Here is a 27,080-nt window from a genome sequence, read left to right as displayed (position 1 = left end):
ATGAGCCCTTTCATTCCGAAGTCTAGTTATTGTTTATCCCAGAAAATTCTGAGCCATTATTTCCCCAAACAATTACTTCCTGTGTCACCCTTTTCTCTTCTAGGGTTATTGTAGTATAAATGGTGATACTTCTTCTACCCTCCATAGCTTTTCTTTCATGCCTTTAATCTCCTTGTCTTTTCCTGTTGCCTGTGAGGAAGGTTTATTGACCCAACATTCCAACCCACTAAAATGTTCTTCTGCTCTAGGTAGTCTGTTCTTCAACAGTTACAGTTTTTTTCATTCTGAACATCTCCAACCAATTCTTCTTCATAAAACTTTGTCATCACCTCATCTTTGCATCATGAAGGCATCACTGTGCTAATTTGGCTGCTATTTCATGTCAGGACAATGATGAAGATGTCTGTTGGGTGAGTTTCCTGTTTTTCTGCCTCTCCCGATACAGCTTGTGCCGTTGTCCTTTCTTCATAGCGTGTCTCCTCCTCAGAGCTCATGTCAGTTCCTCCTTGCTCCCTCAAGATTACCACGTGCATCCTCTGCCTTTGTCACATGCTCAGGCCCTGAGCTGTGCTCCTGCTGCAGAGTCCAGGATGCAAAGAAAGCTCCTGTGTCAGGATGCGGAGCCGCTGGTTTCCAACTGCCCTAATCCCCTCCTGTCCCCACCTCTACATGTCCCTCCTGTCCCCACATAACTTTAGAAGGCCCCCTCCCACCCTGAAAGGCACAGCCACTCTGCTGTGGTTGATTCCTAATCGTGCACTGTATCTTCTCCTGCTAAAGCTATCCTTACTGCCCAGTTCCCTTGCTGACAAGGATCTCATTGCTGCGTTGGAGGGGCTGTCTCCAAAATAACCAAATCAAATAGGCTTTTCCTGTTTTCTCATTCTCCTTGAGCGCCAGTATCATTTAACACTCATAACCACACACCCCTTGCAGCCCTGACCTCAGAGCACTCCAGGGTCCTTTCCTCAAACTCTCAGCCAGCTCCCAGCTGCCCCCTTCTCCAGCCCAACCCTCACTTCTTTTTTCTACCACACTCCTGCCTCAGGAAGCTTATACAGCCTGGGAGGTTGGTGGTCAGAGCTACACTGATCCTTCCCAGATCCATAAATCCAGCCTTGACCCAGGACTGCCATCTGCAAATGCTTGTTTGAAGTCTGGAGTCTGAGGGTGAGAGAGCAAGGTGATAATAGCTCTGGTTCTTGACTGTGGATGAACAGGGACTCCATACAGTTGTTTGCAAAATAAAAGCTTTTCAATGAAGTCCTATTGTCTAGCACAGGGACCTATATCCACTCTCTCGGGATAGAACATGATGGAAGATAATATAAGAAAAGAAATGTATACATATGTATGACTGGGTCATTTTGCCATACAGCAGAAATTGGCACAACATTGTAAATCAACTTTAATTTTAAAAAATTTAAAAAAAGAATTCTTAACCACACACAAAAAAAGAATAAAGGCTCTTAAAGGCATAAAATAAAGACAGATAAAGAGGGAAAGAGAGAGAGAGAGGTAGCTCAATCTGGGTCATTTCTGGTGTGGGCAGAACATGGAATATGTGAAGATGAGCCAAAAGAAGATGCTAATTCTGCTCCAAAGATGACACAAGACACAACATGTGAGCAAAGCAAAACCATATGAATATTTGTAAAAGAAATATTTAGCCAGACTTGTAAAGCTGATGTGTTTGAAATCTGGCTTTGCATTGAAGTTTACTAAAGTAACTATTAATAATTTAAAATTTGGACCTGGCCAGGATATGGTGATGAATTGCTGTATACTCCAGGGTCCCCACTCCTGAGGCCCTGGAAACTGTGAGACCCACTGCAGGGCTGCAGTCCTCTGAAAATGTACTGGCAGACCAAGTGTGGGGAGCTGACCTCCCACCATCCAGGAACCAAAAAGTTCATCACTGCTCTGTTTCGTTTGTTTGTTGTGTTTTTTACATCCTCACCTGTGGCATATGGAAGTTGCCAGGCCAGGGGTCAAATTGGAGCTATAGCTGCCAGCCTATGCCACAACCATGTCTTCACTGCTGTGTTTTTTGTTTTGTTTTGTTTTGTTTTCTTATTTTGTTTTTTTTAAGTGTAGTTGATTTACAATGTTGTATCAACCTCTGCTATACAGCAAAGTGACCCAGTCTTACATATTTTTTTTCTTTTTCTCATACTATCTTCCATCTTGTTCTATCATAAGAGATTGGATGTAGTTCCCTGTACTATACAGCAGGACCTCATTGCTTATTTATTCTAATTGTAATAACTTGTATCTACTATCCCCAAACTCCCCTTGCATCCCACTTCCTCCTCCCTCCCCCTTGGCAACCACAAGTTTGTTCTCTATGTCTGCGAATCTGTTTCTCTTCTGTAGGTAGGTTCATTTGTGCCACATTTTAGATTCCACATATAGGTGATATCATACGGTATGTGTCATTCTCTTTCTGACTTCACAAAGCAAGAGACTCTCTAGTTGCATCCATGTTGCTGCAAATGGCATTAGTTTTTTCTTTTTTACGGCTCTAGGTTTAAAGATGTAATATTAAGCTTTTGCACCCAGAAGAAAATATGACTCCAAGGACAGCATCAAAGAAGTGTCTCCTCTTTGTGCCCTAGAGGTCATTTGGGCCTCCACATGTCCACAGTCCTGGCTCTGAACTCTGAACACAACATTCCACGCTCAGCTTCAGCCATCCCGGGACAGTATTCTGTTTATCTCAGATAGGAATCATTCTGCCAGCATTTCCCAAGCACAGCAATGCCTAGAAACATGTTAGATGTCGGAGAAGATTCTCATATGATGCAAACCCCAAGATCAAAATGCAGCTATGACATTGCGAGTGTGCCGGCTTAACAACCACAAAGCCTGGAGGTGAACTGTGGCCTCTTACCACCTCTGTAACACCGGGCAGATGAGCTCTCCTGGTCTCAGTTTCCTCACCTGTAAAATGGGAATGATAGCAATATTTATCTCTGAGAGTTAAAAAACGTAAAGATTGAAAGGAAACAGTAGCTAGTACAGCTAGCATTCAATTAACATTAGCTTGTGAAATATATTATTAATATATATTAATATTAATATATATTAATATATATATATTAATATATATTAATATTAATATTTTATCATGCCGGCCCTGACACCAGAGCCTCTAGAATCAATACAGACCTCTTGGCACCTTCCCCATCACAGAACAATTCACATTCAGACACATGAGTTCTCTCTGCTACCAGAAACCCAGTATTTCCTCAGTCCCTCAGTCGTCTTCTAGTTTCACTACCTTGGAGTCAGATATTCTCCATGTCCTCTACTCAGAGGGCAGAAGAAATTCATGCAGTGATAATGAACCTTAAAAAAAAAAATCCATCCTATTGAATGACATTATGAATTAGAATTCATGAGCATTATCTGAAAAAGCAATCCCTTAAAGCCCAGCTCTCCAAGTACAGATAAACTTTTTCATATGTGCCCTCCAATATCCAGCTGACAGAGGCCTCCCTAATCAATATGTGTCAATCACGCAGCTCTGCACCATATTATGTCAGCCACATTCTTTAACTCCCTCTAGCACTAAAGAATCTGACCATCCTGAGGTCCTCAAATTAACCAGATCACTGGGTTTTTATTTTACACACCTGTACGGACAGTAAAGGTGTTCAAGTTGACAGTCAAGACCTGAGAGACAATGATGGTAACACAGGAAACAGGAGACACAGCAGATGCAGCACCTGCCACTCAGAGGCCCAGCCTGTCCACGTAGCAGCTTCTGCCCCCTCACCTGCACAGGCCAGGTCTGACTGCCGCAGAGGAGAGCCAAGGTGTAGGTGGGTTACCTGGACATGGAAATCACAGCTCTGTTGCCCATTACTCTTTCATGCTAGCCAGTCTCGGATTCAACGCCTGTCTGCCAGCTCACAATTCCCCCAATCCAGATCCAGTCCCACACAGCAAATAAGAGAAAGAAAGCACCCATCCTAAATCCTGAGCCTCCTAAGGAAACAAGGTAGTTAGAAGGTAGAGGCCAAAGTCATTCTCTCTGGCGGGTCTGGACCAGCCTGAGCTTGAAGTTAACCCTTTACTCACTGTCTGTTCAGGCTGCCCTAATACCACAGACTGGGTAGTTTAAACAACAGAAACCTATTTCTCACAATTCTGTAGGCTGGAAGCCCAAGATCAAGGTGCTGGCAGGTTTGATTTCTCCTGAGGCCTCTCTCCTTGCCTTGCAGACCGCTGCCTTCTCACATGGCTGTTTGTCTGTATGCACACATCCTGGAGTCTCTCCATCTACTTGCAGAGGATACCACTCACCCTTAGGATCTCATTTAATCTTAATTACCTCTTTAAAGATCCAACCTCCAAATATAGTCACGCTGGAGGTTAGACATAGGAATTTGGGGCAACACCGTTCATTCCATAACACTCTTGATACCTCTGGTATCAGATTGCATTCACTCACCTTAGCCATGTTTAATTTCCAACTCTGTGCTTCTGTAGAATTTTGTTTACACTGAATAGTAGTAATAATAAGAAACAGCTACCAGTAAGTGAGCATTAGTACAGAGGGGGTCAGATTATATCATCTGATTATATCTGTTATGATATAATCATAACAGATGATTATATCATCTGTTATGAATATGACCCTGCAAGGTGTGTGCTGCTCTGCCAGTTTCATACATAAGGAGACTGAGATCCAACGAGGAGCTGGGAAGGTCAAGCAGAGAGCAGCGAAGCCAAGACACACAAGTGGACCTTTGTGGCCACAGTTCAGGCTCTCCTCACCTCTGTTTTCTGGCTCTCTGGAGTCACATCATCTGGCACCACAGTGTGACTCTTTGTGATTATATTTGTATTAACCTGAAGGCAAGAAGTATGTCTCTTCCATCTTTCTAGAAATGCCTTTCCCAGTGCCCCTGATTAGTGGCTTTGCTCCTCTGAGCACCTGGAAACAGGTCCCGCCTCATGCCCCTGCCCTCCCCACCCACCTCCCCTACCTACTGGGCAGCACCCACCCCCTTCTCTCTTAGTCCTCCAGGGATGTGTGCATGGATACTCCTTCTGTCCATTTCTCAGTGAGGTCTCTCCCAAAGGGTCTCTTTAAAACCAAGACCTCCTCTACCCCATCCTACTGCCACTCCCAATCCCACTTAACCCGGACTGACTTCTAACACACAATATGCTTAACTTACTTATTGAGTTTATTGTTAAATTTCCCTCTACCTTGACAAGAATATAAACTTGACATGGGCAAAATGTCTGTGTGCTTGGCTTCAAAGTGTCTTCTAAACAATTGCGCAAGGCCTGGCTGATAACAGACATGAAATAAATACTTACTGGATGGTGTATTAGATTCCACTGTGTGAGCCTTGGTGCATTCCTCTCTACAGTGAATGAGGGGCTAGTCTCTCTGGGCACAGGTACTCTGGAACTCAACTTCACTCCTTTGAAAACTATTCAGCTCTGAGTTTGAAAACAGTGTTTTATAAGAATTCCTCCTGATCATTATTTAGCCCTTTTTTTAAATTTAATGCCTGATTATTTTCCCTCAATCTTCTGTGCCTTTAATGGTTGTGTTATTCATTGCGGGTAGTTATAGCATTTTCATAATTAATATTTAATTGCAATTCTTAAATAGCTTTTGCATGAAAAATGATTTACAAATTAAACCCACCTCTCACCTTGGGTAATTATCACAGGGCTGACAAATGTGCGTGAGGCCCTTGCGTGGCAGGGGCTCTAGCCAATGACAATGTGTTGATTTCTAATTAACAAAGGTTAAGCAGCATTTTTGCTTGCAGACCTACAATTTAAACCTGTGACATTTGTCATCAAGACAGATTTCTATAGAGCACATAAGTTGAACTCAAATAATTATCACTGGTTCGAATGCATTAACATCTTTTGCATAATATATATATATATAAAATGACCATTTTCAGGACCAAAATTTTTCTTCATATAGACTAGATCAGTAAAAGTACTTTCCAACTCATTGGCCCATTTAATAAATAGGGACTATCTTTAAAAAAGACTGTAATTTATTTAGTTTTTCTTTATTTAAAGATAAATTACATTCTGCTTTCTTTTCACAGATTAACAAGAGGAGTATAAACTTATTTAACGAATGCAACAAATAAATATTAGGCTACAGTCATACATTATGGTCAATTATATGAAGGAGAAGAAAAAGTCAGGCAGCAGTGCAAAGGAAGCAAGAAGAAATTTAGGAGAAACTGAGAGTAATTTGATGAAATGTAGAGTGGGAGCACAGAAGCCCAGAGGGAGAGGTTGTACTCATGGACCAGGGTAATTAGAGCTGGTAGGACCAGAGACAGCTAGTCCAACCTCATTTTAGGAGAGAAAAAACTGATGCTGAGAGATTCGCAATTGATGAAAGTCTCATAACTAACCTAAACAGTCAACAGTCTCAATAGGGAGAGGTAGACAAACACAAAGGCAGGAAGAAAGACTAACAGGTGTAGAAACTAAGAAAGACAACCAGAAAAGATCAAAACAGAAAAAGAGACAGAAAATCTGCCCCTAAAGCCCCTTACTCTTAAATATAAATTATTTCCAAACTAAACTACATCCCAAAGGTTAAGAATGAAATGTTAAAAGAACTAAAATCATAAAAGTTCTAGAAGAAAATATAGTTGAATAATTATATAATTCTGATTAGAGAAGGTATTTAAAAGGCTAATACCAAAGGCAGAAATCATAAAAATAAAATAGATGCATGTGAGTACATAAGCATCAAAACCTTTCTTAGGAAAAAAAGGAACACTATATACAAGTTTAAAAAAACTGGAAGGATGTAGTTGCCAAATTTATAGCAAAGAAAGCCCCAAATACTGTTATCAATCAGTAAGAGAGGTATCTTCTCCTATTCCCCCAAAAAGCAAAGAACATGAAGAAACAAAAAATAAGAATGAAGAAACCTAAAAATGATTCAACTCACATTGTTCAAAGCAATACATATTAAGACATGAACTATTTTTCCCCCAGCCTATAAATTCAAAAGGATCCTACCTAGTATTAAAATTGGTGTGGAAAAGGCAGGAATTTGTACCTCACTGGTGGTGCTTATACCTGAGGATTCACAGGTATAAGCAAATGCAAATTGATAAAGCCTTCTTAGAGGAAAATATATTGCAAATGACTTTAAAATGTATATGCCCTTGTACCCAGCAATTACACTTCTAAGAATTAATTCTAAGAAAAAACTCAACAAGTGTGTAAAGGTTTTTATAAGGATATTTATTATAGTATCACATAAAATGTAAACTGGAATAAGCTTTAAATTGCAATGGTAAAAGAGTGACAAAATAATTACAGTGCATCACAGGATGGAGTGTTATGTTAAACAAGAGGTTCTAGTTGAATATTTATTGTTGTGGAAAGGCTTTATGACACATTAGGTGAAGAGAGCAAATTTCAAAACATTGTGTAATCCCACTTTTCCTTTGTTTATTTTCTACTCATATGCATGTTTGGCTATTTGCCAAAAGTGAAAGTATTCTGAGTAGCATTACAGATTCTCTTTTCATTTTGTTCATCAGTATTTTATGGTTCCACAATGAAAACTATGACATTTGTAACCAGGGGAAAGGAGAGGGAGACATCTAACAACAACAGTTTAAATTTTTCAGCATATTTGATAGGATATAATATCTTAAATGACTAGTGATGAAAATTTAAATGGCTAGGCATTTATTAGACAAAAGGCCCTTAGAACGCCCTTATTTCCAGAACAAAAACCATAGTTGCTAAAATGATAGAAGCCAAATTGAAATTTCAATCATAGAGGTTGACTAATGGATTGAAATTCTTCCAAATCATAGCAAAGGCCCAAATTCTCTTCAGCCCAGAGGTGTGCAGCGGTGCTGATGAGCAGATTGCAAAATGGGAAATCCTTCAATGTGGTTGTTTTTTAATAATTTCTTTTGCCATCTACTCTCCCATATCTCTGATCAAAATGGCATTAGGCTCTCTTCAATTAATCCTCTTCCATTTAAATATTTATTAAAAAATAATAACCCTGGAGAATCATGCTTCAAATCTATTACTACCCAGTGAGAGGACTGCAAGGCTTGGGTGTATAAAGATAATAGAGCAAGTCATTTGCTATTTCACAGCTGAGGATTCACAGGTATAAGCAAATGCTAATCCGTCTCTGCAGAGAAAGCCTTTGATCCACAAGCCCTGTCTGATGAGTCTACTAGAAGGCACATTTCTCAGGATACTAGACTAAGTGATCAGAATCAATCCCTAGTCTGCAACCTTACCCAATGTCTGCCGATCCTATTGACCACACCATTTTAATGACATCCAAACCTGTACCTCAGAAACATGTCTATTTATGGGCCCCAGATCCTGAAGTTCTTCTGTATTAGAGGATCAACACAGAGCAGAGGTTAAGACCACAGGCTTAAGAATAAAACAGATCTGGCATGGCTTTAGCACTTTGGAGCTATGAGTCCTTGAATAAACATCTCAATTTCTCTAAGCCTCAGCTGCCTCTTCTGTACAGTGGGGTAAGATAACAATGCTTACCTTGTCAGGTTGTTGTGAGAATCAGGTGACTATCAAATGCAAATTACCTAGTAGAGGACCTACTGCCTGGTCCTCAATAAAAGAGTAACTTCACTCTACTAACCATATCTTTTTTCTAAAATCCCCATCAGATATTTCTTTTAATAATTTAACTACTGTCCATTTATTTAATTTCCAGAAAAGTTGTGACTCTAAAATGCAAGCACATTTATAAACTTGAGTTCTTCCTTTTGTACCAGCTGCTTTTAAAAAAATCATAGCAAAAGGTTATTCTAGATACAATCCACTTGTGATATAATTCTCCAGTGAATCCTTCTATGAAATTTGTTAGGAATATTTTAATATTTTCATGGTCATGAATCTCCATCTAACTCCATAACCTACTCAGAAAATTACAATGAACTTGCTTTTTGTTATGTGTCTTGCAATGGCATTTAGACAAAAGCAAGGAAATTGAAACTGACCTGGTAATAAATGTAGTGTAGCTGACGTCTGTGTAAAATTATGAATTCCAATTTTCTACCACCCCAGACAAGAAGCCCTGGAACCCTTAACATGCACTTCAAAGCAAAGCATTCCTGAGACAAGAACCAGGACATAACAATCACTTCCAAATGGATTTATGTCTTCCGACTAATTGACTTGTTAACTATGCTAATGTATTCATGTCCCTCTGCCTTTTTATATCTCTGCCAATAGATAATGCTATGCCATGAGATCAAAAAATAAGAAACTTAAAGATTTCTATAAACTTCTTCTTTGTGGGAAACCAAATTAGACTTCCAAAACAGCTTATATAATTTTTGTGTGTCTCCAAACATTTAGTTCTATAGCAAATGTATACTTGTAAGTTGGCATTATAGCCTAAAGGGAAAACGCTGCAAGCTTTCTGTTGAACAGGACCAACTTGACAGTGAGCACACTGGCTGTACTTGGCAGGTTCATCTCCTACCATGACAGTCCAAGGGGTGATGAATGAAACAGGAGCCACAATAGAGGTTACTCTGTCTGAGCTCCACTCCTTCTGTCTTCCTAGGTGGTGCTGGAGGACAGCAGGGCTTCCTGGGCTGCATCCGCTCCCTGAGGATGAATGGAGTGACACTGGACTGGAGGAAAGAGCAAGGTCACATCCGGTTCAGTCTGGGTGCTCCGCCACTGCACCAGCTATGGGCCAACTGTGAGAATGGAGGCAAATGCATAGAGAAATACCATGGGTACTCCTGCGATTGCTCCACACAGCCTATGATGGACCGTTTTGCAACAAAGGTAAGTCAGAACCAGTTTCCAGAGCCATTTTTACACATCTTTGAAGCCCAAATCATCCATTGAATGGTTTTTCCGCCGTCCACAAGTGTACTTCATTCCGAGGGTAAGGTGTTTGGAATTCCTCTCCCATCTTAGGTAGGATGTCCCTAAACCATTCCCTAATCTTTGTTGTTTATTAAGATGAGAGAAGCTTTGAATTGTGGTGCAGAGTTCCTCTCAAAGTCTAGCAAACTTGTACTGACTGGAACATTACAAAGCAAATAGCTATATCATGACTTAGCGTGAGGGACAAAGTAAGTGGCCATTGAAAGGGGACTCAGGCCTGACCCTCCCACTCCTGTGATCTTGCATGACCAGACTGGCTTGTGGCTTTATTTCCCACTTGTAAAAAAAAAGAGAGATGGAGAGAGGCAGAACTGGCACCCTTCTTAAACTACAATTGAAATACGTGTAAATCACTCTAAATGAATGTATAGCATTTGGATAAAGTTTCTGTAAATGGTTGGTGCATCTCTTATAAGAAGCTTTACATAAGTAGCCTATTCATACTCTCATGAATACATGGAAGGTTGTTTATGCTGGCATTATTCACACAAGATGCCACACAGAAGGAGGAATTGTTCCATACATTCTCCGCATCCAGGCTACTGTCTGGCAGTGCTATAATATGAGCATGACAAATTAGGGCAGGCAGGGTTGAAGAATGAGCATGAGACAACAACAAAGGTGCAAGGAACACCACTGCTGAATAATCCCCCAGCACAATTAACACTGCCATTACAGAGCGTTCTCCTGGTCACAACCACATGGTTCCATGATTTTCTGGTGGCACACAATGGGATGGGTTTGCAGAACACATTAATTTTGTACTTGTAGAAATGACAGCCTTGCAATTACCATTCATTGTGCTGGATGCTAATTTAATGCAGTCATTCCGTTGCCAAAGTGGTGTCTGACGCAATCAAGTAGCACTAACGCCTGAGGAGATTCCACTGCATAAGTGCCAATTTAAAGAAAATCACAAGTCCCTTATTTCTGGGAGAGTTAAGTACAGCAGCTATCCACAACCTCTGGGGGTTAATAGGCAATATTCACAAATAGAAAGGCAGGATATATACCCTTCACCTTGCAATGTTTGAGATAAAGTCAAAGGAAGCCTGTGAGTTTCCATTGACATTATTTCCAAGAGTTTACACAAAAGACCCCTAAATATTCTGTCTCTTGAGCAGGATGAGTTTACATTTGACTCAATAGTGGCTTTCACCAAAAAAAAAATTAAAATTAAAAATTGCAGCTCATATTTGGAAAGTATTGTGGGCATCCTTCTGAGTCAGACAAGAATCCTCTAGCTTAGGGAAGATGAAGGGTGGTGCTGGTTGAGAGAATCTGGAAAAAGCTTCATCTGCACCAAGGCAAGCTCGTTCACAGAGGGTGTGGTCCTCCCCTGAGGCCCCCATCCAGGTGGCCTCTCTCTTCTGGGTCTCACCATCCAGAGCAGTAGCTCCTGTGACCACACACGGGAGGGGTCTGGGAGAGGTCGGGCAGTGAGGGTTGCAGCCAAACAACTCAGCCTCTAGAAAAAGCAGCCACAGTGATCCACCAGAGAGTGAGCTCCTGAACTCATTTGCAGGCCTTTCTTTGCTAGAACAGTTCTGTGGTTGTAGATTTGGGAAAATGTCCACAACATTTTGCTAAGTTAATGAAACAGGTCCAATATACCATGATTATATGTCTATACAAAATCAAACACACAGACACACACAGAAAGCAAACTGTAAGAAAACACGTCAAAATATTACCTGTCATTATTCGGGGGGGGGGGGAGGGGAGTGAAAACACCAGTATTTATTTTCTTATCTTTGTGCTGTGCTTTCTAACCCTTATGCAAGAATGAATCACATCTTTTCCTCAATTTTGCCTCTTGAGGGGAAGAACCAGTACTAAGAGTCAGAGTTTTTACCCCAGGCATTCAAGGGTCAACTGTCTCTAGTGAGAAAATACCTAGTTATTAACAAGAAATCATCATACCATCTAATCATACTTCTAGAATGGAGCTGCGCCTCTGGCAAAATTGCATATAATTAACTTATCTGTGAAAATCCATCTCTCCATACATTTAATAGAGCCCATGTTTTCACAAATCTTCAAGCACTCACGCTTCATATGGGCAACTAGCGGAAGGGTCTTGCCTTGTTGGGGCCAACTCTCAACTCTCTCACTTGTTGAGAGTTCCGTGGTTGTCTGGTGGTTAGGATTCAGCAGCCAGGTTCAATACCTGGTCTAGGGAACTGCGATCCTACATCCATGCTGTAAGCGTAGGCAAGGAGAAAGAAAAAAAAGAAAAAAAAGAAAAGAAAACCACTTGTATCATACTCAGCCAATGTAAGAGGCTCTCTCTGGACAGGTACCAAACCCAGCGTCATAGGCCTTTTTGTCTTTCTCTTGTCTCAAAAAAAAAAGATAATGTGCGTTGCATGTGCAAATCAAATTGCCATGTGTTACCACTTCATTAAGCTCAGGAGGGACAAGGCGGATTTAAGCAGGTCCTCTTGCCTCATGGGTCTTTTGCTATGTAGATAATACACTGATGGTCATTTGTCCCCACCAGCAAAGCATAGATATGAGACATTCCTTTCTACCCTTCTGTAAAATTTACCAAAACTTCTCCCAGAGCCTTTTTCCAAATGAATCTCTTAAAAAGGTTTGATCATCGCTTAAGTGTTAGCTTTCCCAGGGCAGAGCTTTGAAGCAGGAAGCTGACTGGGAGAGAAATTCAGGTTTGGGGTAGAGTGTGAGGGCATCCTGGGAACTTCATAACTAGACCCTGAGCAATCGCCTCATCTCAAGGATAACCACGTCTCAAAGGCCCATCTGCCAGCAGCCATGTAACTCAGCAGCGACAGCTCCATCCTTGGCATGGTTCCTTGGCTGCCCAATTGGCAGGCTGTGGACACCTCTGGGAGCAGAGCCACACCCCAGCCTACAAGCAGGCTACATGCTGGGTCTGGGCATCCCAGGGTTAGTGGGGACCCCCTGGAGACAAAGTGGATAATCATCTGGCCATGACAAAGCAGTGTTCTCTAGTTAGACCCTAGTCCTTCTTGATAGGCAAACCTCAATACATATTTTATGACTATAAACCTCATTCTTATTTCTAGTCAGAAATTAGCAACACACTTAGAGGCAATCTCTCTGTGTGTCTTCTCTGTGTTTCAAGTAAGAGAGAAGGTACAAACCTGTGAGGGCTACAGCCATTTCTATGTTAAATGGTCATAGTTGAATACAGTCATGGATTGAATAGCGTCCCTCTGCCCCAAATGTTTGTCACCCAGAACCTCAGAATGTGGCCTTGTTTGGAAATAGGCTCTTTACAAAGGTAATGACGTTAAGGCAAGGTTGTACTGGACTAAGGTGGGCCTGACTCCAATGGGAGCATCGTTACAAGAAGAGAGGGCACAGAGAGACTCACAGACATGCAGACACATAGACAGACAGACACACAAAGAAGAAGAGCTTGTGAAGATGAAGGTGGAAACAGGAGGGAAGCCACAGAAACCAAGGAACACTGGGGCCAGCATAGCTCGGAAAGGCAAGGAGGGACCCTCTCCTAGAGCCTTCAGTGGTAGGGCATCCCTGAGAACACCTTGATTTTTTATCCTAGCCACCATAACATTGAGAGAATAAATTTCTGTTGTTTAGGCATCCAGGTTTTGGTATTTTGTCATGGAAGCCCTAAGGCAATACAAGTACCTATAAAAATCTGCGATGCTTAATCCTGGCATTTAGCAATGGTGACACCTGACATATATTGAGAACGTAATCTGTGCCAGGCAGGTTCCAAGCACTTTAATTGTGTTAACATCATTTGATACTCATGACAACCCTATTGTAGGTATTTTATTATTTCCCCTACTTTCGCAGAGAAGAAAATTTAGGCACAATGGGTCTTAGTCACTTGCCCAATGTTCACATACCAGTAAGTAGCAGGACTGGGGTTTATGCGTTGATGTTTCCACTCGAAGCTCCTGTTTTTCATACCACTTCATGATACTCCCTCTCCACCAAGGTTCACATAAAACTGGAATAGAACCCTTAGTCTTAGTGCTTTTCAGTTAGTGTGATTCAGTAAAAAATCAGAATGTTCCTGGGTACAGAATTTATCACAAGAAAAAACAGAATACAAGACCTGACCAGTACCTCTCTCCCTCCCTCCCTCCCTTCCTTCTCTCTCTCTCTCCACCACCCCTACATTTACATGTAAGCTGTATTCATTTATTTTTCTTTAACAACACTCAGTGGGCCCTAATATGCCTGGGAGCTTTGAATGTATAGTTGAGTCTGACTATACTTAAATTTCCCAAACATTCCAGGGGTACATATCTACAAAACCAGGACAATTCATTGTCTATGAAGCAGGAGATGTGAATTAACTGTCATCCAGGCTGCTGGAACCAGTTTTCATTAGGATCCTTTCACTGAGCCAAGTTTAGCAAGAACTTATCATCAAGAGGCACAAAAATATCTCCTAATTCACTTCTCTGCATTTCTTTTCCTATAAAATTTCATGTTCCTTTGCCAAACCAGGACTGCAGCTGAAAAGTACCTATCTTTAAATATTCTGAAACCAGTCTCTGAGTTTAGGGGGTTCTCTTTCCTTCTCAAACATCCAGTTAGTTTGTCACTTAAACAAAAGTCCAAAATTCAAAGGCCCAAGGTCATAGGACTGCAGTGACTATGAGTGATGGCGGGTGGTCGGTAAATTCCATGTTACATCATGTAGAGTCACACAGACACACATCACCTCACCAAGGTCCAGGTCAGTCTCCTGCTCTCCTGCAAATGTCGTGACATTGACCAACTCTCATGAGCTGTATTGTTTATACAGACGAAACAGTCTATGGCTAACTCAGTCCCTTCTGGAAAATGAGTGATAGAATTAGACATGGGTTTGAATCCAGCTTCCTCTCTTGCAGTTGCGTAACCTTGAGCAATGGTTTAACTCCACTTGGCCTCACTTCTCTCCAGCCTTTTGGCACTGCTTCCTTCCTGCCTACATTTTCTTTTTTTTATTTTATTTTATTGAAGTATAGTTGATTTACAATGTTGTATACAATTTCTGCTATACATCAAAGTGACTCAGTTTTATACATGCATGTATTGTTTTCGTGTTCTTTTCCATTATAAATTATCACAGGATATTGAATACAGTTCCCTGTGCTATACAGTAGGACCCTGTTTATCCATCCTATATTTAAGACTTTGCATCTGCTAATCCCAAACTCCCAATTCTTCCCTTCCCACTCACCTCCCCTTTGGCAACCACAAGTCTGTTTCTATTCCTGTGCGCCTGTTTCTGTTTCATAGATATGTTAATTTGCCGTCATATGTGATTTTTTTTCTTTGACCGCTCCATGGCATATGGAATTCCCAGGCCAGGGATCAGATTCAAGCCATGGTTGCAACCTTAAGCCTTACCTACAGCAATTCCAGATCCTTGACCCGTTACGCCAGGCTGGGGATGAAGCCATGTCCCAGCGCTTCTAAGACACCCCAATCCTTTGTACCACAGCAGAAACTCCTGTGTCATATTTTAGATTCCACATATAAATGATATCATATTGGTATTTGTCTTTCTCTTTCTTTCTTACTTCACTTAGTGTGATAATCTCTAGGTCAATCCATGTTGCTGCAAATGGCATTATTCTGTTCTTTTCATGGCCGAGTGGTATTCCACTATATATACCACATCTTCTTTATCCATTAATCTGTTGATGGACATTTAGGTGTTTCATGTCATGACTATTGCCGAATAGTGCTGCTCTGAATATAGGGGTACATGTTCTTATTCCACTGTGAGAATCACATGGAATTATGTCAACAAATTTCTACAAAGAGAAACTGGCATACATCAAACAGCAGGTATCACTTTTTTTTTTTTTTTTGTCTTTTTGTGTTTTCTAGGGCCGCACCCGCAGCATATCGAGGTTCCAGGCTAGGGGTCTAATTGGAGCTGTAGCGCCTGCCTACACCACAGCCACAGCAACTCCTAGCCACGTCTGTGACCTATACCACAGCTCACGGCAACGCCAGATCCTCAACCCACTGATCAAGGCCAGGGACCGAACCCACAACCTCATGGTTCCTAGTTGGATTCGTTAACCACTGAGCCACGATGGGAACTCCAGGTGTCACTTTTTATTCTCAGCACTCTATCTATTTTGTGGTTTTCTTTTTACTTTAAATCATGTCATCCTTTATTCTTCCCTAAAAGTTTCAAGTCAAATGCCTAATTGGCACTATTTCAATTCTGGATTGCCTCTGCTACTTGAGGGTCAATGGCAGTATCATAAAATGATCACCCAACTTAATTATGGGTATAGTCATGCTACTCTGAAGCTGAAAATGTTATCTCCAGAGTCTCCAGTGCAATTCCTGATACAAGGCGTGCATCCCTGTCAAGAGGCAATTGGGGTCACCTTCACAACTGTTGCATCCTTCTAATACAAAGCCCATCAGGAGACAGGAAACACTGCAAGAGTCCAGGGCTCAGTTTTGCTGAAGGGACACCTGGACTCAAGTCCAAGTTAAACCTGTAAGGGAGAGGAATCTCCCATCTCACTTCCTAGAGGAATGTCTCATGGCAGGTGGGAGGAGGTGGGTTTGCCCACTTTGGAGTCTTACAAATGCTGCTTCTCCATGGCTCCAGGAACTGCACCGAGAGCAGAGTAGATCCCTGGGCTACACTTAAGAGTGGATTTGAAGTATTTTAGGGAAAGTTTGTTAATAAAATATATTATAAACAAGTAGGGGAGGAAGGTTAGAGTCATGTATCTTAGGATCTCATCCTTCCATGAAACTAATTAAGCTGATGACACCAATGGCCATTTTTCGTCAGGTCGACCTACCCAGTCATCTTCTTTTTTTTGTTGGGGTTTTTTTTTTTTGGTTTTTTTTTTTTTTTGGTCTTTTTAGGGCCACACCCCCACAGCATATGGAGGTTCCCCAGCTAGGGGTCCAACTGGAGCTATAGCTGCCAGAGCCACAGCAACACAGGATCTGAGCCTCATCTGCAACCTACACCACAGCTCACAGCAACACCGGATCCTTATCCCACTGAGCGAGGCCAGGGATCAAAACCATATCCTAATGGATGCTAGTCAGGTTCATTAACCACTGAGCCACAGCAGGAACTCCCCAAGCTAGCCAGTCTTAATCCCAGCTTGGAGGAGAGTTTCACACCAGCAGGAAAAGATGGTTTTCACGGGCTTCTTTTTCATTTCCAGTTGAGACAGGAGATTTTATAGGTTTGGATGAATGCCTTAAGGAACAAGAATTGAATTCTTTCTCTTCATCTTAGAGTGTTATTTAAAAGGGAAAATACTCCTCTATGAACATTTCTTAAATCTTCAGACCTTAGGCTATAACTTTAAAATATCATAGAGACGTAGGAAGATAATCTAATTAAAATCTTTTAAGAAAAGGGGGAAAAAACAAAATTAAAGGAAAGGCTTGTGGACAAAGGTCCATAGATACTTACAGATAAAATACTTTGGACTCGATTCCAAACATTCACAGCTGCAGAGATGGCCAACAAGTTTAGGTGACTTCATTATAGAATATTTCGATGGTAAATAACATTCCCCACAGTTGAGGGTTTTCCTTGGGGTCCCGGGTATTAAGGAAAACCTGGTCAAATAATTTTCCTGGAGAAAGAGATTTTGAAACTCAGTGGTAAAAACAAGCCCTTTCTAGAACACGAAACGTAATAAAGGACAAAATCTTGGACTTTGCCTTGGGCATAGGATAAAAAACATTTTTTGAAGTGTGTGCCAGTTTCTAATACCCACAAGGTTTTAGACCTTTTTGGACACAACTGTTTTTATTTTCCTGTGAGTGTTGTTGAATGTTTTTATTCCTCATTCTCCAGCAATAATGAGAGCTCTAAAAATACGAAGTTTATAAAAATAATGCTCTATCATCTCCTACACATTGGTCGTAATTTCATCTGAAACTCTATCCATTTCTTTTCTTTCATGAACCTAAAAATAATCAGACTAATAAATTTTCTGGAAGGTTCCACTTTTAAATTCCCCATGTTTTTGGCTCCCCTTATAAGCATGTCCATTCATCACCTTTCACATTGCCCTTGAGTATGTCATCACATACAAGACATAAAGACTCCCATCTGGTGTGCAATTTGATTTTTATTTTTTTAATTATTTCTTTCAATATTCTTTTCCATTGTGGTCTATCATAGGATATTGAATATAGTTCCCTGTGCTGTACAGTAGGACCTTGTTGTTTATGTGCAGTTTCTCTTCTCCACAGGCTTCTCTTATGGTTGTCATTGTCAACAGGCAGCTCTGGCCTTAGCAGTTGGACTCATTGTAGGCATCCTCTTTCTTTTTTTACAATGTATTTATTTATTTATTTTATTAAAGAATAGTTCATTTACAATGTTGTGTCAATTTCTGCTGTACACAAAGTGACCCAGTCATACATATTTTTTCTTTTCTCATATTATCTTCCATCATGTTATATCCCAAGAGACTGGATACAGGTCCCTGTGCTATACAGTAGGAGAAATTCGCTTTCTTAAATGATTAAGCCTGAGCGGTTTTTGAGCCATTGTTAATCCACTTATTTTATAGATTACCCTGGCTCTGAACTCATTCACCTATTTTTACCTACACCAGTTGTAACTGACTGTAATAATGGTTGATTTAGATAAATGGATATTTTGCTTTTCTTCCTCTAGTGGAGACCAAACCCTAAGGAAATGGAAATGACTAGACCTAACTGCTCTCTCTGAGCTATCCCTAAGTTTGGCGTATTAAATGTGTTACCTCCATGTTCTTAGGAGGCCTTATGGTCCATGGTACAGGGTGATGTCTAGCTCAGCCTGACCATATTCTCTAGCTGACCATCCAAGTGATGACTTCACTAAATCCAAGGTGGCTTCTAAGCCGTTCAAGTTCTATAAGGCAGAGGTTCTCAATGAAATTGAATCACTAGCAGTGAAATTTAACCCATCTATGTTCTGAATGAATGAAGTAAGATCAAGTGGCCTGATCATTAATGGGAATTTAATTTCCTTAATATGCGCTGCGTACAAGTATGGTGAAATATGGAACACATATGGAAACTCACATACCCAAACCCACAGAATGAACGACACTGAGAGAGAACTGTGCTATCAGCTATGGACTTCAGGTGATTATCCTGTGTCAACATCTTTGACACATCAGTGATGCGATTGTACAACTGTACTAGTCCAGTGTGGTACCAGTGGGATGTTGATAATGGAGAAGGCTATACCTGTGTGAGGACAGAGAGTGTATTGGAAATCTCTGTATCTTTCTCTCAGTTTGTCTGTAAATCTAAAAGTGTTTTTCTTTAAGTAAAGAATAGGGATTTTTTTTAATTTTCCAAAATTTTATCATCATCTTCCCAGATTTTCCCCTCACCCCTGCTTCCCAGGAGTTTTATATGTGCCCGAGGGTACACCCTCTCTTTGTATTTCTACTTTAAAGACACTCCTTTAAAGAAACCACTTCAAAGATAGATCAATAAATAGATATGTAAATAACAGTTTATCCCTGCTTTTTGTTAAAGGAGGCCTTTATTAACTTTAACATGACCAAATTTCATTTTAATATTCTCTTCCAAAGTTTAGACTTAATGAATGCAAACTCGCTTCCTTCAGATTTCTACAAATTTACCATTCACTAATCCAAGGGCCAATTTTACTTCCTGTGCTACTCCCCAAGGAGTTGGGTCAAGTATGGCTTAAACCCCCATGTGACTCATTCAAACCCCCATGTGACTCATTCTCTCTGTAACCCTCGCAGGCACCGAAATAATCTTGCAAATGTTTTATTCCTTTCAATGCTATCCCTATCACCAGCCACCCCCCCAACATTATTGTAAGCTAATTTTGTTTTGAAAAAAATGGAAGTGGATCATACATTTTGAGTTTTCTCAGTTAAAAAGAGAAAGCTAATGTTATTCAGAACGGTATAGCAAGAAAATACCTTGAATTCCAGTTTCAACATCATTGAAAGGAAAATTGAACAATCATGCAAGTCTCTTGACACTCCATTTCTTCTAAAATTGCATTAATTATATAAAATGTATTATTCACAGGACTGTGAGGATCAAACTGATGTAGGTGAAAGTACTTCGAAAAGCATTAATATTTTAAAAACACAAATTATTAAGGTTATTAATCAGCAAGTCCGAGGGCCGCAGTTGATAGTCGCTTTAGAGAGAAGACTGCCAAGTAGAATACGTTGTGTTTCAAAAGCCAGCAGGAAACCCTGCACAGAGCTATGCCCACATAGGTAATGTTGCCCTAAGTGGCAACAGAAAGCTGTACATCTCACCTGTTTACATTAGTGCTTGCCCATGTCTCTGTCTGGCAGCGACATGCATTACCTAAAAACTCAAAGTTTATAACGTGCAGCAAGACATTGGACCTTAGTTTCACTATTCCATGGTCTGCAGAGCCGCATTCGTAGTCAGTCATGACCCTGATTAAATCCCTGCCCCTATCATGGAATTGTCATGAATTGTTTGACCTAGAACAGTAGATACACTTGAGATTAAGTGTGCATAGATTCTGAAGCAGCCTCTTGGGGTTATTATTGAGGTCTTCAGAAAATAATCTTGATTCCTTGAATACTTCCCAGAGTTCCAAAAAATAAAGTGACAACTCAATTCTAGAAACCTCATCTAAAATGTTCACTGCAGCTCTATTCACAATAGCCAAGACATGGAAACAACCCAAATGTCCGTTGACAGACCATTAGATTAGGAAGATGTGGTATATATACCCAATGGAATACTACTTAGCCATAAAAAAGAATGAAGTAATGCCATTTGCAGCAACATGGATGGAACTAGAGACTCTCATACTGAGTGAAATAAGTCAGAAAGAGAAAGACAAATATCATATGATATCACTCATATCTGGTATCTAATATACAGCACAAATGAACCCTTTCACAGAAAAGAAAATCAGGGACTTGGAGAATAGACTTGTGGTTGCCAAGGGGAAGTGGGAGGAAGTGGGATGGATTGGGAGCTTGGGGTTAACAGATGAAAACTATTGCTTTTGAAATGGATTAGCAATGAGATCCTGCTGTGTACCACTGAGAACTATGTCTAGATACTTACAACAGAGCACAACAATGGGAGAAAAAATTATGTATACATGTATGTGTAAGTGGGTTCCCATGCTGTACAGTGGAAAAAAAAAAGTTGTGTTGGGAGAAATAACAATAATAAATAAATTAAATGAAATAAAATAAAATTTTCCCTTTATCCTAAGTGATTGACAGTCTCTCTGGCCCCTCAGTAAGAATGACAGCTTCAGTTCAGATTAATGAGTCTAGGTAGTCCTCATGCATAAGCCAAATGTAACCCAAATATTTGCTCAGGATCATTGCTAGTCACTTCTTAGAATCAGAGATTAATAAGGTTTTCAGTGAAATGCTTTCTAAAATTTTATTGTTAGAGTAACCCAATGTAAATCCCTTTTAAATAGGTCTATTTAACCTGTTGGTTTTTATAATTCCTTAATAAGTGATTCCTGTAATGGAATCTTGTATTTGGTTAAAAAATATAAATTAAGAAATATAAACCAAATTAAAACAGTAGGTCGTTATAAATTTCTCTCCTGTGAAATAAGCAAAAATGTTATGTTGTGTGACTTTGCATAGTATTCTACTGAATCACAAGCCACATGTGGTCATTAAAGCACTTCATAACTTTAGCAATATCAAGGGCTATTGAAAAAAGTTTGGTTTCTGTTATCTTAATGAATTTATCATTATTCAGACTTGCAGCTTTTACCCTAACATCCAGATGTCATTGGGTGACTTATTTCAGCATTTCTTCAGTTTCTCTTAAATCGTTAGGAGTTTGTGAAGCTCGTTTTGTCACAAAATCAAAGTATCTCAGGGTTGAAAAGGATATTACATTTATTCATATTCAACTGACATTTTATTGAACCCTTCCTTTTATGTCAGGTCTGAATTAAGTACGTTCACCTATCTTACTTTATTTAATCATCACAGCGATTTTGAGCTGTAGGTATTAGCATTCCTATTTGAAGATGAAGAAACTGAGGCTTCTAGAGATTAAGTTTATTATCCAGAGTCACATGGCTGGGAAATAACATATGGGGATTGGAACTACCCTCACTCTAAGCCTGCTGTTTTCTCCACTGTATATGCCAGCACAGGATCCTCTTTCTCACACACCCACCAGATGGGGTTCAAGCTGTGCCTGACAGAGGACAGAGCCACAGGAGGTGGCTCACTGCAGATCTGGGCATTTCTGACAGCTGAAAAGTCTTCTCCTACCTCACACCACCATCTCCATCAAAGATGCAAATTGTCTCCATGAAGAAACAGCGGGTGTTGGGCTCTGGCTTCAGCTCCTGTGCCTTGAAGAACTCAGCAATGTACATGCACCTTCAAAATTCACCCCACTCCAAGCAGGACAAGTGAAAGTGAAGTTTGCCAAAAGAACACCCTTTCTCTTCCCACATAATAACTTCATGATTTCAGCTGAAACACTATACACTTCTTTCATGAATCTAAAAGGAATCAGTCCAGAACAGTGTCCTGAGGGTTTTGCTAATAGATTACTCACATCTAGGTTCCCCTGCAAGCAGGTCCTTTCCCCTGATGTCCACATTGGCCTTGAGTACTTCAGCAGGTCCATCTCTTGGTCATTGACCTGTGTATGATGGCAAGTTAGTGAGTACCATGGATGGTAGGTAATACATCCTATCCTTTTTCTACCACATCACTAAGTGTGGGCCTAAGTCCCAAAAGTCCTGAATAATTTCCTCTTTCTTTGCCTGCCTTCCTGGGGCTCTCTCTGTGTGGCTGATTGAGGAAACACACACACACACACACACACAGAGCACAGAAAAATAGAGGCAGATTTGAAGTGGACCTCGGGGTTTCTAACTGGAAACTTCAGATAACAAGACATTTCTTTGCATTTTTAGGACACTGCCCGCGTACGATATCCATGATTCTGTGTTAATAGTAGATCAGACCTTTCTCTCTAAATATGTAAGGTGAGAACTGAAATAAGGGACATGGAGGGTCTGACCAAATAAATTCTTCTGATGTGAGAGCCTATGCTAGATTGCTTTATAACAAAAAAGCTGATTTGCAGGGTAAATACAGACCATGCTCTGTGAGTTTTCCTATTGATGAAATTCATGCTTTGAATTGTTGATTGATGGCTGCTGAAGGATTGCAGTATCTCTGTTCTAGTCTGGAAACTGTGCTGTACATAATGCAGCAAATTACTGAAATTCCAAAATCCAAAAAACATGGAAATTACCCAAGTAAATCTCTACGTCCATTTTCATAAGGAGACAGGAGGGCAGACACACGTGGTCAGTTCCAGCTATCCCCTCACATCCTTGCACAGTTAAAACAGAGAGGAATTCAGTCTACAGCTGTGAGCTTTGGCCTTGGTGCAGCCCAAGCACCTTCATTTACGACCACACAGTAGTATTCCGATTGCAACGTGAGCTTTCTTTCCCCTGGCAAACAGATCATGTGGGAATTACGAAACAAATAAAATATTTATCCTCTGGACAAGAGTAAAAACTCACAAGCCAGGGCATAGCTGGCTAGCCCACCAGACAAAATCCAGAGTAGCTATCTTAGTCCGTTCTGACTACTGTAACAAAATATCATAGATGGGTGGCTTATAAACAACAGAAATGTGTTTCTGTAGTTCTGGAGACTGGACGTCCAGGCCAGGGTGCCATCGATGTCAGCTGAGTGTCATCTTCTTGGTTACAGACTTCTCATGGTATTCTCACATGGCAGGGGGCGCTAGGGAGCTCAGTGGGGGTCCCTTTAATAAAGGCACTAACCCCATTCATGAAGGCTCCACCCTCATGACCTAATCACCTCCCAGAGGCCCCACTTTCTAAAGCCATCACTTTGGGCAGCAGGATTCTGTCATGTAGACCTGTGAATTTGGGGGAACACAAACATGCAGACCATAGCAGTAGGCATCCTATTTATTAAAAACAAAAACAAAAACTCTAAGTAATCGTCTGCCCTGTCCAATTTCTCCCTTTCCCATCACTGACATCACCCCCCCCTCCCCAGCACACACACACACACACACATTACTAAAGTTGCTCACCACAATTATATCGGAGGAAATGGTTGGTACTTTTTTAAGTTAAAATTTTAGAGCCTCTGTGAGTTCAAAAAGAAGAAATTGTGGAAGGGTGGGCATAGTCTAAGGAACGTCCTTGGAGACTAACTTCTCTCCACCCAAAATGATTTCCTCTGAACTGGCTGACTTGCTCATTTCTTTCCTGTGGCCTGATGCCTTATGCAACAGAGCATCCTTCAGCTCAGCAGGAATGGGTCTGGGAAGACGGAGAGGCTGTTACTCTTTGTCATGTGATGGTGGATTTAGTCTTGATGGAGCCAGGTATAATTTAGGGGTGAGGAAGACACTTGGCGAGCTTTGAGAAGGCGGTGAAGGTGTGTGTCTTAGTAAGAGGAGGAAGGAGCTGAGCAGGTAGGAGACAATTAAAGAAGACCTCCTCCTTTCATGGTCGTGCCCAAGGCCAGCCCTAACCAGGCAAAGAGAGAGGAAATGTACCCTCCTCCTTTCCAACAGTCTCCTTGCTACTAAGACCTAGATTCAGGTTAATCGTATGATTGCCCCAACTTAGTTATATTACCAAATAAACAATCTTTAGTTACGGATCCCTGTTAGAATATTGTACTACAGGAAGATGTGCTCCAAGTTCCTAAAATCAATGTCTATGATTCTAATGTATTTGTATCATTATAAACATGCCATTAGCATATATGGCATAAGCATTTTTCATTGAAACCACTTAGTCTTCCACTCATCATTTAAAAAGACTACTTAATATTCCATCCAGTGGATGGACCAAAATTTATTTATCCTGATTATCTCACAACAGGGCAAAGGCAACTTCTATTTTTGCTCTTAAAAGCGTTTCCAATTTTTTATTGTAAATAATGCTGTGGAGAACGTGTTAGTAAATGGCATTTCGGTATTTTACATTATTTACTTAGGATGGATTGCCACATGTGGAGAGGTAGAGTTAGAGGGTATAAAATGTTTATGACTTTCCATGTGTGGAGCCAATCTAATTTCCCAAAACACAATGCCAGTGTGCATGCAGTATACAAGAAGGCTCAGTTCTCTGAAGGCTATCAGTGGTGTCTTCTCTTTTTCCATTGTTGTGAAAATAATAAGCCCCAAATGGTTCTTTATCATTTTAATTTTCACTTCATTAATTACTGGAGAACAAAGAACTCAGAGTTCTGGCAAGATTGATGTGTTGCTGAGAAGGGCCTGATAAAGGGCTGCAGAGCCTGCATGGGCCACATGGATGAAGGTGAAGTCACCATCCAGGTTCAGACGGCACCCCCAGGTGGACAGGTAGGGGACTTGCAGCTGACACTAAGTTAAAAAGAGATTGTGTGAAAATGAACTGTTAGAGATCAGGTGAATATTGTCTATCAAAGCGTAACCTATGTATATTTTATTAATCCATTAATCACACTCAAGAAATCTAGAGAAACACTAGTATTCAAGAAATATATATTCAGAGGAACAATCATCACAGCAACATTTTTCTGTGATAATGAAATGTAGGGGGGAAAACTAAATATCTATTGACAGAGGTATTACTATTGAATGGCAGTACACAGCTATTAGAGTGAGATAGATATATTTATCCACATGAGAAAATGTCCATGATATGTTATTAAGCTTAAAAATCAGAGTATGTAATGTTTGATTATGTTTATATTAAAAACCCATGCATTTCCTGGGCAAGCACCCTACTCAGAAAGATTTCTGCAGTTCAGACACCTTCCAGCAATGATAAATGGATGCATGATGCTATCTATGTGCAGCATTTTGTATGTAGGCACATTCTTTTGTTTTTCTTTTATCTGGAAAAGAAGGCAAACCCACTCTTCTTTGCCATTAATAGAAGCAATAATGCCTCGCTGCTACAAAATGCACTGAATATTCCAGTTGTTGACATCTCTTACAGAAGGAGGAAAAAAGCATGTAGGTGCATGTTATAATATAGACCCTGCACGCAATATACACACACACACACACACACACACAGGATTGTTATCAACATGAATGGTATCAGTATATGAAGCAAAATATTCACGTAATTCTTTTAGTCTTTTTTGTTTAAGATTTTATAAACTGGAGTTTCCCCTCTGGCACAGTGGGTTAGGAATCAGACTTCAGCAGCTCAGGCCACTGCAGAAGCAGAGGTTCAATCCCTGGCCTGGTGCAGCAGGTGAAAGGATCCAGCATTGCTGTCGATGTGGCATAGGTCACAGCTGTGCCTTGGATTCAGTCCCTGGCCTGGAAACTCCCGTATGCCACAGGTGTGGCCATTAAAAAAAAAAAAAAAGGTTTTATAACTACTGGCACTAGTAACCTCTAGAGGTTACCTTCAAAGGCAGTGTGATGGAGTGGGGAAAGATAAGATAGTAGAGCTATACTGCCATATTCTCTATAAAAGTTTTCTTTTTTTCTTTTTGACAATAAGCATGTGTGACTTTTGAAAGCAGAACTAAAATGAATAGGTGTACTCTATTTCCTGCCTAATAGGCATTTTCCTATTTCCTAATGTAGAAAGGACTTGGACACTTCACCTTTCCTATGTTACATCAAACTGCAGTAAAATTGTACAACTTTCAATGTCTCTATTACTTGAATTCAATCTTTTATGAATTTCCAATTTTTGCTCTTTGAGAACATTTATTTCCTGCCTAACAAATTGCTTCCAAAAAAACTTAGTGGCTTAAAATAGTGGACTTTTTATGATCTCTGATGGTTTCCGTGGGCCAGGAATTTGGAAGGGCTCTATGGGCAGTTCTGGTTTGGAGCACTAAGGGGATTTCAGTCACATGGCAGCTGGGCCTGGAGGAACCAGGAGGTGGCCAGGCTTCTCTCCCTGCCCCAGTCGACCCCAAGCTCCTCCATGTGGCCACCCAAGTGAACTAGTGGGGCTTCTTCCCACAAGGTGGACTTGGAGAGGCAGCTGCTTTCCTGACTAATCATGGCTCTGATGTGATTTGTCCAGTTCCCCAGGCAGGAGTCACCTTGCCATTTGTAACCCAGTCCAGGAGTCACATTTGGCCATTTGTAACCCAGCCTTGGAGGCCACGTCCAATTGGAGCAAGCAA

General features: G+C 40.6%; 1 protein-coding gene across 1 annotated transcript in view; it reads left to right on the top strand.

Moving 5' to 3' along the window:
• The window catches only part of CNTNAP2 (contactin associated protein-like 2), a 2,040,635-nt gene that overhangs the window by 1,821,454 nt on the left and 192,101 nt on the right, over nt 1–27,080 (top strand). Inside the window, 4 exon segments of the mRNA XM_021102606.1 lie at nt 9,593–9,668; nt 9,670–9,725; nt 9,728–9,787; nt 9,790–9,822. Of these exon segments, the coding sequence (XP_020958265.1) occupies nt 9,593–9,668; nt 9,670–9,725; nt 9,728–9,787; nt 9,790–9,822 (225 nt within the window).

This window comes from Sus scrofa, chromosome 9, assembly GCF_000003025.6.
Source record: "Sus scrofa isolate TJ Tabasco breed Duroc chromosome 9, Sscrofa11.1, whole genome shotgun sequence".
NCBI lineage: Eukaryota > Metazoa > Chordata > Mammalia > Artiodactyla > Suidae > Sus > Sus scrofa.
This window is presented reverse-complemented; position numbering and strand designations above follow the sequence as displayed.